This window comes from Rhinolophus ferrumequinum, chromosome 7 (genome assembly GCF_004115265.2).
Source record: "Rhinolophus ferrumequinum isolate MPI-CBG mRhiFer1 chromosome 7, mRhiFer1_v1.p, whole genome shotgun sequence".
NCBI lineage: Eukaryota > Metazoa > Chordata > Mammalia > Chiroptera > Rhinolophidae > Rhinolophus > Rhinolophus ferrumequinum.
In genome coordinates, this window is record NC_046290.1 from 90,814,183 (window position 1) to 90,825,625 (window position 11,443).

General features: G+C 57.5%; 1 protein-coding gene across 3 annotated transcripts; it reads left to right on the forward strand.

The window, feature by feature from the left end:
• The first annotated feature begins 1,303 nt into the window (after positions 1-1,303).
• Positions 1,304-10,278, forward strand: NYAP1 (neuronal tyrosine phosphorylated phosphoinositide-3-kinase adaptor 1). 3 transcript variants are annotated; one of them, XM_033111077.1, is made up of 7 exons: positions 1,304-1,690; positions 2,911-3,062; positions 4,516-4,871; positions 5,335-6,849; positions 7,711-7,929; positions 8,127-8,236; positions 8,754-10,278. In XM_033111077.1, exons 2-7 carry the CDS (start codon positions 2,995-2,997, stop codon positions 9,009-9,011), a joined length of 2,526 nt encoding a protein of 841 aa, XP_032966968.1. In that variant the 5' UTR covers positions 1,304-1,690; positions 2,911-2,994; the 3' UTR covers positions 9,012-10,278. The 3 variants fall into 3 exon arrangements, with proteins under 3 accessions (XP_032966968.1, XP_032966970.1, XP_032966969.1); XM_033111079.1 differs by having other exon boundaries at positions 1,524-1,690; positions 7,714-7,929; positions 8,754-10,277; XM_033111078.1 differs by lacking the exon at positions 1,304-1,690 and adding an exon at positions 1,765-2,417.
• The last annotated feature ends 1,165 nt before the right edge of the window (positions 10,279-11,443 follow it).

Genomic DNA, 11,443 nt, shown 5'->3' on the forward strand with positions numbered 1-11,443 from the left:
TCCTTTAGCTCCTTGTTAAATTGCATCTGCACTCCTACCTCTCTCCCTTCATGGTAACAATGGCTGCCATAGCCAGGTCCTGAGGCATCCCAAGTGGTTGGTGGAAGCAGCCTCCCAGACTCACACCTCAACTCTCTTCTCTCTGGCAGTATTCAGAGCACATCCCTGCTGCTCTCTTCCCAGATCCTCCTTCCTTCAGCGCTGACTACTTACAAACTATTCAAAACCTATCTTAGGAACGAACCCTCCCCGCTTGCCATCATCTAAGACACTCAGCATTATCTTGGACTCCTCCATGGCTACAGTCACTGGGACTTTGTTGGTCTCTGCGGAAATCAGTAAGTAAAAATCAATAAGTTTGTTGAATCAATAAGTAAAAATTAATTCACACTAAGGTGTAAAAGTGAAAGGACTGTTATGTGTTTTAATGTGTTATTTCTCCTGGGGGCATTTATAATAGCCCTTTAATGTATGGGGCCCTTTCCACTTAAAAGCATGTTGTATTCATCACTGCCAACATTACTGAGGTAGGTATGCGATGAGACATCTTTCAGAGAGCTTGCACCATTTGCCCAAAGCCACACAGCACATCTGCAAAGACTGCCATATAAAGTAACATTCACAGGTTCCAGGGATTAGGACGTGGATATCTTTTGGGGGTCCATTTTTCAGCCACTTAAGGGTAGAACCGAGGTTTTCTTGAAGCTAACGTATGCCAAAGGGAATTCTGGGGATGGAATTTCTCAGGGAGCTGATGAGAAAGGTGATGCGGAGAAGGGGGCGAGTCCCTCAGGGGCCTTGGTGGTTGCAGTCAGACGTCGACTCAGGGCGCCCAGGTCCTGGCGGGCGCCGCCCCCCGTAGCCAAAGGTTACCCGGAGGAAGACTTGGGCCGCGGGAGAGGGCGGGTGGAAGACTTTGAGCCCAGGCGGTGAAACAATGTCCAGGCGCCTGGGAGGATTGCAGGCATAGGCAACGAGCACCCAGCGAGCCAGCTCGGGTGCCCTCCCCACACCTGAGGGGCGGGGGAAAGGTGGGGCGCGGCCAAGGGCGCACGCCCCCTGCTGGGCAGAGATGCGGATAGTCCCGCTCCAGATTCTCAGAGCCCCTCCGCCGGAAAGCGGCCCCCCCTGCTGGCCTCGTTGCCTCACTGCACGCCGGGCTCTGCAGCAGCAGCAGCCTCGCCCCGGCCGGACGCGGGGTGCGCAGCCCGTGAGCTCCTGGTACACGGGGGACGCGCGCCGGTGCAGGTCCCCAGCTACCGCTGGGGGGCGCCGCTGCGTGCTGCGCCCCTCGTCTGTCCGCCGGGGCCTTGGACACATCCGAGTACGACCGAGCCGGGCAGGAGCGAGAGGCAGCGAGGAGTGGATGCCCCAAGGCGGGGGTGGGCTGGCGCCGGGTCCCCCGCGCCCCACGACCTTTCTCCGAGTTCCCCCGCAGACTCCTCGGCCCCCGTGTCCCTCACCCCAGTCTGGCGGCGCGGCGCGGCGCGGCCACTCCAGCTCTGTCCTTGGAGGGTGTGGAAGGGTGGGTTTGGGGCCGGGGGCGGGTCTGGGGGCGGACCCGGAGGCGGGGCTGTCTCTGCGGCAGGGCCCAGCTCGGCTCCCCCCCCGGTCTCTCTCTGTCTCTCCTCCTCCCTCCTCCTGCTCCGGGCGGAGCCCGGCATGGGGGGGCCGGCGCCCGGCAGGCCAGGTACGGTGGTGTAGAAATTGGGGACGCTTGGTGCGGGGAGGTGGGATGGGGGGAGCCAGGGGCAGGGAGGATTGGCGGGGCGAGAGACTGAGAAACCCAGGGTAGCAGGACAAGGGGAAGGGGAGGGTTGCCCGGGAACCTGGGGCCCTTGGATGGAGAGGGGAGTGAAGCCGGTTAGGTTTGGAACAAACAGGGAAGGGAGAGGACGGCAGTGAGGAGGGGCGCCTTGGACGAGAGGTGAGGCTGAGGCGCAGGAGAGTGTGTTTGGGGGAAGGGAAACCAGAGCAGGTATGGAGGCCGCAGCCCCGAAGGTAGCTATGGGGCTAGACTGAAGACCCCCGGGTGGGATTGAGGGGCGGGGACTGGAAGAGGGGAGCCGGGAGCCTCCCAGATCCTGGAGGAGGAAGAAGGTGATTTGGGCCATCAGTGAGGGAGGTGGAGACCATCGCTGAGGAGCCAGGGCTCAGGAAGAGGGGTGGACCAAGACCGGGGCCCAGGCACAGAAGAGGAAGGGGGAAAGGCAGAGGAAGGAGATATCTGGATGGTGATATTGTAGATGCCCAACTCAGAGTGCCCCCACCCTTTCTCCAGAATCCCCACCCTGCCCTGATGACACCCCCCCCCCAGCCTCAGGGCCCAAAAAGGGGTGGGGAGTCTAACTGTCTCCCGCTTCCCCAGTGGGGTGCAATGTACGCAAGTAGGCCTGGGCATAACTCCTTGTCTGTAGGTATGTCCAGTTCTGTGAAGCCAATTTGTGTGTCTGTCTGGAGGTCTGTGTGTGCTGTGGGTGTGTCTGGTGTTTATGTCTGTGTGTCTGCCTGTTCCTAGGTTGTGTTTACCTATGCCAATCTATGTGTCTGGTCCTCTGTACATATGAGTCTATGGCCCTGTGGTTTGTGTGTCTGTGTGTTTGTGGGGCTTGTGTGTGTGTATGTCAGGCTGTATTTACAGGGTAGGAATCTGTCGATCTGATCACTCAGGAGTGTGTAACTGTGGCCCTGAACACCTTTATCAGGATGTATGACTCTGTGTACACATGTCCATCTATGTCTCTCTGTCTGTCCTAGAGGCAGTGGTGGGTTTTCTGTGTCTCCATCTGTTTTCCTCTCTCTGAGGACCCGAGTCATGTCTCTGTTCCTTTCTCTGTCTCTCTTTCTCATTCATTCCTGGCCCCCACCCACCCCACATCTTTCTTTTTTTCCTTCCATCTCCCCACCAAGTGGATCCGGGACCCAGGGAGGGCCGTCCCCCGGGCCTGGTGGCACTGAGCAGGGCCCCCCAGCCCCCACCTCCTGCCCCACGACATGAACCTCCTCTACCGAAAAACCAAGCTGGAGTGGAGGCAACACAAGGAGGAGGAGGCCAAGAGGAGGTAAGGCTGCATCCCAGACTGCCCCCTCGCCTGCCCACCGCTGCCTCCCCCTGGCTGGGCCACATCCCTTCTGCCCTTCCTGGGTCCAACAGCCTGGCCATCAGTCTGATCTCAGAGTCTGTGCTCAGCACAGAACTGCTGGAGTGGCACACACCCTGTCCCTGCCCTGCACCTGTCCTGGCCTCTTGGGGGGCTTCCAGCTCAGGAGCACCCTGTTGGCTCTTCCACATCCCCAGAAGCACGAGTCACTCCTTCCTGACTCACCTTTGGCCTGTAGTCTTCTCCTCACTGCCAATTTGGGGCTGGCTCCTGGCTCCCCTGTCACCTGACCTTGGAAGGGGCAGGCCCTGCTGCCCTCATGGTCCAGGGATAGTGTCATTTGAGGGGCACCAGGGAAGATCCATTTGGCCCCATCTCAGCCTCCTCTGCTGGGGGAGGTGAGTGGCCAAGTGACAGGTGTGTGTGTGTGTGTGTGTGTGTGTGTGTGTGTGTGTGTGTGTAGCGGGGGACTTGCAGGTTGGGCCCTGCAGAAGAGTCAGGGTTGGGGACTCCCTCCCTGCTTGCCCTCTCTCTTTGCCCTCCCAGGGACCTGGGGCCTGGCCTCCCCTGTCTTGCTCCCTTCTCTTCACTCCCATTGACTGCACAGCCTCTTGGAGCCTGAGTCAGAGCCACCTCCCTGCTGCCTCCTTGCAACTATGGAGTTTAATTCTTGTTGTTAATTAGATTAATCAGAGCTATCACTGCAGTGATCTCTCCCTAATGAAGGGTTAGTAGACAGGGCCTTAATGAGAGCCTACCCCACAGCAGCTCTCTCCTCTTCCTTGCCAGCTCCCCCGTCCTTCACTCACGGGACAGTGAAGAGAATGGGGCTGGGGCTGGGGCTGGGAGGGTGACAGAGGAAAGGAGGAAAAAGGATCAGCTGGGGGAGGCTGCTTTGGTGATGCGGCCCGTACAGCCGGTGTCTGGGAGAGGAGGCGCGGTTTGTTGTGGAGCGTAGGCCGCAGTAACTGGACATGGGGGAGGCCAGAGGCCAGGTGTGGGCCAACGTGAGAGTAAGAAAGAGCGAAGCTGGGGTGGTAGGTGTGTGAGTCAGGCAGAGCTGGGTTTACATCTCTCTGCCTATGTATGAAGCGGTCAGATACTGTGTTGCTGTGTCAGATATGCCCAGGCTGGGATCAACCAACTCTGGGATGCTCCCCTGCACACATTTTCTCCCCTTCTCTCATCCCTGCCTCCATTGCATTTTTTAAAGCCTCAGGATTCTGCCTAAAGCTTCTACTTCAGTGCCCTGGACCTTGGACCTTCAGACATCTGCCCTGTCCCCCATCCCCATCCCAGGCCCCCTTCTTCCTCCCTGGGAGGCCACAGGGTTGCAAACCCCTCTTGGGTTGGAGAAGGTGGAGGCCCAGGCCTGAGGCCCAACCTCTGCTCCATCTTGGCCTTCTCTCCCCAGCTCCAGTAAGGAGGTGGCTCCCACAGGCCCAGCGGGGCCCGGGGCTGGCCCAGGGCCTGGGGTCCGAGTGCGGGACATCGCCTCGCTGCGCCGCTCCCTCAGGATGGGCTTCATGACAATGCCTGCCTCTCAGGAGCACACCCCCCACCCCTGCCGCAGCGCCATGGCCCCACGCTCCCTTTCCTGCCACTCAGTGGGCAGCATGGACAGTGTGGGGGTTGGGCCTGGGGGAGGCGGTGGGGGTCTCACTGAGGACAGCAGTACCCGAAGACCTCCAGCCAAGCCTCGGAGACACCCCAGCACCAAGCTCAGCATGGCAGGGTCAGGGGCAGAGATGCCCCCTAGCAAGAAAGCAGGTGAGACACCCCCGCCCCTCCCCAGGGGGAGCTGGGAGCCAGGAGGATCCATTCAAGGCCTGGGGAGGCCTGCTGGGAGAGTTCATTCAGGGAAGAACCAAGAAAGTGGAAGGTTCCATTCTCAGAGGGAATGGGGGGGGTTCCTTTTTGGAAGGGCCTGAGATGAATTATTCAAGGGCGGAGGAAGCTCCCTGAAAAGTCCAGTCTTTGGGAAGGGGTGTCACGTCCTTGGAGGAACATGAGGGTGGGAGAGAATTTAGGGTGGGAGACGCAGATTCTGAGTTCACTAGAAGGACAGAGGCTAGCTGGTCAAGTAGGAAACCCACTGGAGCTGTAAGTTGAGGGATATGGACAAAATGAAGAGGCAGATATGTCCTTGCAAATGGGTCAAGAGGTCAGAAAGGGTCTCCCCATTCCCTCCCCCAACCAAGATCCCAGTTTCTTTCTTTCCCATCCTTCCCAGGCTCACAGAAGCCAGCCCCAGAGGGCCGAGAGTCCAGCCGGAAGGTTCCTCCACAGAAGCCGAGGAGAAGCCCCAACACCCAGCTCTCTGTCTCCTTCGATGAGTCCTGTCCCCCAGCCCCCTCTCCTCGAGGGGGGAACCTGCCCCTTCAGCGCCTCAGTAGGGGATCCTGCATCACTGGGGACCCTGAGGTGGGTGCCCAGGAAGAAGAGCCAGTGTACATTGAGATGGTGGGGGATGTCTTCAGGGGAGGAGGGCGAAGTGGAGGGGGCCTGACTGGACCCCCTCTCGGGGGTGGGGGCCCAACCCCTCCAGCTGGCGCTGACTCAGACTCGGAAGAGAGTGAGGCCATATATGAGGAGATGAAGTACCCCCTGCCTGAGGAGGCAGGGGAAGGCCGGGCCAACGGGGCCTCTCCACTGACCACCACCTCCTCACCACACCAGCCTCATGCTCTCCAGCCTCACATCCACCGCCGTCCATCCTCAGCCCTCCCAAGCAGGAGGGATGGGACACCCAACAAGACCACTCCTTGTGAAATCCCCCCGCCCTTCCCCAACCTCCTCCAGCACCGTCCTCCGCTCCTGGCCTTTCCCCAAGCCAAGTCTGCTTCCCGAACCCCTGGCGATGGGGTCTCAAGGCTACCAGTCCTCTGCCACTCCAAGGAGCCAGCGGGCTCCACCCCAGCTCCCCAAGTGCCTGCCCGGGAGCGGGAGACGCCTCCCCTACCGCCACCGCCTCCTGCTGCCAACCTGCTGCTGCTGGGACCCTCGGGCCGTGCCCGGAGCCACTCAACACCGCTGCCACCCCAGGGCTCTGGCCAGCCCCGGGGGGAGCGGGAACTCCCCAACTCCCACAGCATGATCTGCCCCAAGGCAGCAGGGGCGCCGGCAGCCCCTCCTGCCCCGGCCACCTTGCTTCCCTGCCCCCCCAAGGACAAGGCCGTGTCTTATACCATGGTGTACTCAGCAGTCAAGGTGACCACGCACTCCGTCCTGCCAGCTGGGCCACCCCTGGGTGCTGGGGAGCCAAAGACGGAGAAGGAAATCTCAGTCCTCCATGGGATGCTGTGCACCAGCTCGAGGCCCCCTGTGCCTGGGAAGTCCAGTCCCCACACCGGGGCCATGAGCACAGCAGCTGGGGTTCTCCACCACCGCGGCTGCCTGGCCTCCCCACACAGCCTTCCAGACCCAACGGCAGGCCCCCTGACCCCGCTCTGGACCTACCCAGCCTCAGCAGCTGGGCTCAAGAGACCCCCTGCCTATGAGAGCCTCAAGGCTGGGGGGGTGCTGAATAAGGGCTGTGGAATGGGGACCCCATCCCCCATGGTGAAGATCCAGCTGCAAGAACAAGGGACCGATGGGGGTGCCTTTGCCAGTATCTCCTGTGCCCACGTCATCGCCAGTGCAGGGACACCAGAAGAGGAAGAAGAGATGGGTGCCACGACATTTGGGGCAGGCTGGGCTCTGCAGAGGAAGGTCCTGTATGGAGGGAGGAAGGCAAAAGAGCTGGACAGTGAGTGAGGGAGGGGGGGATGAGGAGGGGTGGGGATGTCCATGGTGATTTGGGGAATGCCTTGGAGGGGTTATTTGGAAGCCATGGCCCATTGTCCTGAACTGGGAAATTTTGGGAGACCAGAGCGATGGGGGCATGCAATAGACTGAAGGGATGAGGTCCCTATGTGTGTGCTAAAGGGGCAGGAAGATCTAGGATATGGGGGTAGAATCTGGCCCTCAGAGCAGCCACCTCCTCCTGCCCCATCCTACTGTACTCCCTGCCCCTCCCTTTGCTGGGCTGCAAGGGTGTGTGTTTGTGAGTGTGCACACACTAGGAGCTAAACACAGCTGCCTCCCAGCTGTTACCATGGCAACCCATCCAGACAGGAGGGAGAGGAGAGGGAGGCCCCTATGGTTGCCTGGCAACGCAATGCTCTGCCAGGCCTACTCACAGATGAGCTTAGTTCACAGGCAGCCCTTCCCCCCAACGCCCCCCCACCACCACTTCTTGGCTCAGGATTTGGGATTCTCCCCCTCCTGGAGAACAGTGCCCTTGGTCTGTTCCTGAGGATGGTCATTCTATCCCTATATGGGGTTGGAGGGGCTTGGAAGCTAAAGCTGGGGTATGGGAGACCCCTCTGACCAGCAGAAAGGGTTTGGAAGCAGCAAACATCTGATTCTCAGCCCAGGGATGGTACTAGTGGGTGCAATGGAAGGTGGCAGTACTGGGGTCCCTGTTGTGTGTGTATGTGTTGGGGAGTGTGAAGAGGGTCCCACCCTTCCTAGCCATGACATGCTGCAGTGTGTGGAGCTGAGGGGACAGTATACCCCCACCCCCACCCCACCCCATACAGGCACTGAGCTCTCCTTGTCATCTCAGCAGAGGTCGAGGATGGTGCCCGGGCCTGGAATGGCAGTGCCGAGGGTCCAGGCAAGGTGGAGCGTGAGGACAGGGGCCCTATGGCATCAGGAATCCCAGTAAGGAGCCAGGGGGCCGAGGGCCTGCTGGCCAGGATCCACCATGGAGGGGACCGAGGAGGGAGCCGCACAGCGCTGCCCACACCCTGCCAGACCTTCCCAGCCTGCCACCGAAATGGAGGTGACACCCTGCCCTCGCACACCTGTACACAGATGGGGTGGACTGGGGGGAATCTCCCAGGGTCTGTGTCCCGGGGCCTGCATCCTAATACCACATCTCCACCCCCTTCCTTCTGAGGAGGCAGGGGCGGCCTGGAAGGGGCTGTCCTCAGGGAACCTGAAAGCCTTCTTTGGTCTTCATTCCTTCTTCCTCCCCAGACTTCACGGGAGGTTACCGCCTGGGGCGCTCCGCCTCCACCTCTGGAGTCCGCCAGGCCTCGCTCCACACACCTCGGCCCTGCAGCCAGCCCCGGGATGTCCCGAGCCAGGTGAGGAGGAAGACGGGGTTGGGTTTAACTGGTGAAGGAGTAGACAGAGAAGAAGGCTTAGGTGTGGAAAGATAGGTAAGAGGACGGACTAGGGCCTGGCACAAACTAACAGGGAACTAACTGGTGGAGAGTGAGGGAGTTGGGGGAGGACCTCGGAAAGAAGCTGCTTATGATGGGCAAGCCAGGCAGGGCCCTACCTGGCAGACAGTGCACTTCTGTGCATTTAGAAAAAGGCTTCCCCTCTGGGAAGACAGTTTTTAAAGGCGCCCCTTCCTCAGGGTGAGACAGGCCCACCCTGGCACCAGGGCTCAAACAGCAGGGCAAAGAGGGTAAGGGCTGGGTTTCTGTCCCATCAGCGCCCCCAGCCAGGAGATGACAGAGGCGAGAGAGGACTTGTTTCTGGGGGAAGGCACTGGTCTCCGCAGTGGGAACAGGGCCCGGTCACTCTGAGGTGCTTGACCCCCGCTTCTTCCTTTCTCCCCCCCGTCGGGGCCGGCGGCGGGAGGAAGGGGCACAGACCCACCCGGCGCTGCCGCTGCCGCTGCCCCTGCCACCCCAGCCGGCCCGCGAGCGCGACGGCAAGTTGCTGGAGGTGATCGAGCGCAAGCGCTGCGTGTGCAAGGAGATCAAGGCGCGCCAGCGCCCCGACCGCGGCCTCTGCAAGCAGGAGAGCATGCCCATCCTCCCCAGCTGGAGGCGGGGGCCCGAGCCCCGAAAGTCCGGCACCCCGCCCTGCCGCCGGCAGCACACGGTCCTCTGGGACACTGCCATTTGAGGAGGGCGGGAGGCCAGGGCACCGGGACTTGGGAGTGGGACGGGGCTCTCCGGGAGACTTGCCTTGAAAGGGGGACACTTGAAGGACCAGGTGAGAGAGCCAGGAAGAACCCCTGCCCTCCTCCCTCATCTCCGGAGACGGGGAGTCTGCCAGGCTTATCGGGCTTGGGGCACCAGCAGCACCCAAAAAAAACTCGGGGGGATGAGGGGGGTTTGCTTGAGGTTGGGAGTGAGGCCCTCGCGCTGCTCTCCCCACTGAGTGTGGTAGACCCCACCTCCTGCGAGGGCAACGGTCAAGCCAGAGGTCAGCATGGGGGAGGTGGGAAGGGCTAGGGAGGAAGGGCGGGTCAATTGACAGAGAGGGACTAGAGAGTGAGAGGTGAAGAAGCTCTTTTTATAGAATCGGGAATTAGGGAGGGCGTATTTATTTTGTTATTTATTTCAGTCTGGAGGGCAATTCTGGGCCCTCTGACTTCCTCCTGAGCAGGGAGTGGGGAATGTCGGGCAATTAAAGGGAACCGAGTTTGCACTTTTCCCTCATGCCGAAAGGCCCCACCGTCCGTGCTCACCCCAAATCGCGGGATTGGTCTGGAGTGGGAAATGGAGCAGAAGGGAGGCCAAGGGCCACAGACTTAGTTACAGTACTTACAAGTCGCCGGTAGTGAGAGTGGCCTGCTCTGAAACTGGCATCTTATTTAGCTCTGGAGTGAGGATCTAGCAGCAGGTATGGGTGGGATGATGGGGAAGAAGGAACTTTTAGCGGGTGGGGGGAGGGCAGGGTATTTATTTAAATTTTAAAAAATCAGAAGAGATGTCAGGAACTTTTTTTTAATTCCTTTCTTTTCAGAATAATATATTAAAAGACTAACGATCCTAGAACTGGCTTCTTAAATTTCAGTGTGCTTCGCCTTTCTTAACACCTGTTCCGATTTCCCTCTGGCCCTTGGTTGGTGAGAGTTGAAGGTTGTGCAGGATGGGTTGAGTGGCTGTGGCAAGTAACAGGGACAGGTGGAGTCTGAGGTAAGTCTTCAGGAATGCCACCATGCAGTGACTCAACAAGCAAATATGGAGCATCTGATGTGTGCTTGGCAATGTGCCAATGCAGAAGAACTATTTAGACTGGGGCCTGCCTGCAAACAGCTATGATCTACCCAGGGAGATGAGCTACCTGAGCCAATAGTAGACACTGCTCCGGGAGTAAGAGAGGGAGGGGGCTGGAATCATAGGAGAAGGCTTCCTGGAAAGCGAGCCTAAAAGGACAGGTAAGATATGGACGAGCAGAGGAAGGAGGGAAAAATCCCAAAGTCACAGTGTTGTTTGTAGAACAATAGAAAATGGAGGTGGGGGGTGGGTAGGAAATGTGTTTAAATAATGCAGAGGGCAATATGGAGTGGGCATGAAGCTGGTTCAGAAAGATGGGCCTTAAAATTAAAGCAAGATGCTGGTCCTGGGGAAGGAACACAGAGGGATCCTGGGAGGTGATGTATCACCAGAGAGGAAGACAAAAAGAGTGTCTGGGAGAACGGAGGGCAAGGAGCAATGGATGGGGCATCTGCGAAACCCAAGATTGGAGCCCATGTGATTGGAGAAATAAATGATCCCCCTGACAGCAAGGAAAGGGGCTGAGAAGACTTTGAGGGAGACGATGAATTTGAAGCAATGGTGACTATTTAGGTTTGTGATCAGCTAGAAAAGAATTTCAAATGGTGGATGATACAAGAAATATTTTTAAACAGTATGGAGAACATATTTTTTAAACTTTAATAGTCTTGTGTTTATTTTCATGTTAGAGAAATTATAACCAACACATCAGACTTCTTGTTATTTCATGGGTATTATTGCGCAAGATAAGGCTAATTTTTAATGAGTTGGTTTAAAGAAAAAAATTAATCAGTGAAATGATGGTACAAGTAGTATACAGAATATGAAAAGTGACAGTGATATGAGAATTTTTGAAATTTAAGAAACACCAAATTAGAGATAGAATGATAGTTTGGGAGGGATGACAAACTGTGGACATGAGGAATCATTAACATAGAAATGGTACTCCAGGCCAAGACTGAGCTCCGTAGGACAGAGTGTGGGTAAAGAGTTAAGAGCAAAATATAAACAAGGAATAGTTCTCCAAGTTTTCATTTATTTGTAATTGAGATATAATTGACATATGCAATTATATTAGTTTTAGGTGTACAACATATGATTGATATATGTATATATTGCGAAATGATCACTACAATGAGTTTCTTTTTTTTTCTTTTGTTTTCTTTTTCTTTTTTTAAAGATTTTTTTTTTGGGGAAGGGGAACAGGACTTTATTGGGGAACAGTGTGTACTTCCAGGACTTTTTTCCAAGTCAAGTTGTTGTCCTTTCAGTCTTAGTTGTGGAGGGCTCAGCTCCGCTCCAGGTCCAGTTGCCATTGCTAGTTGCAGGGGG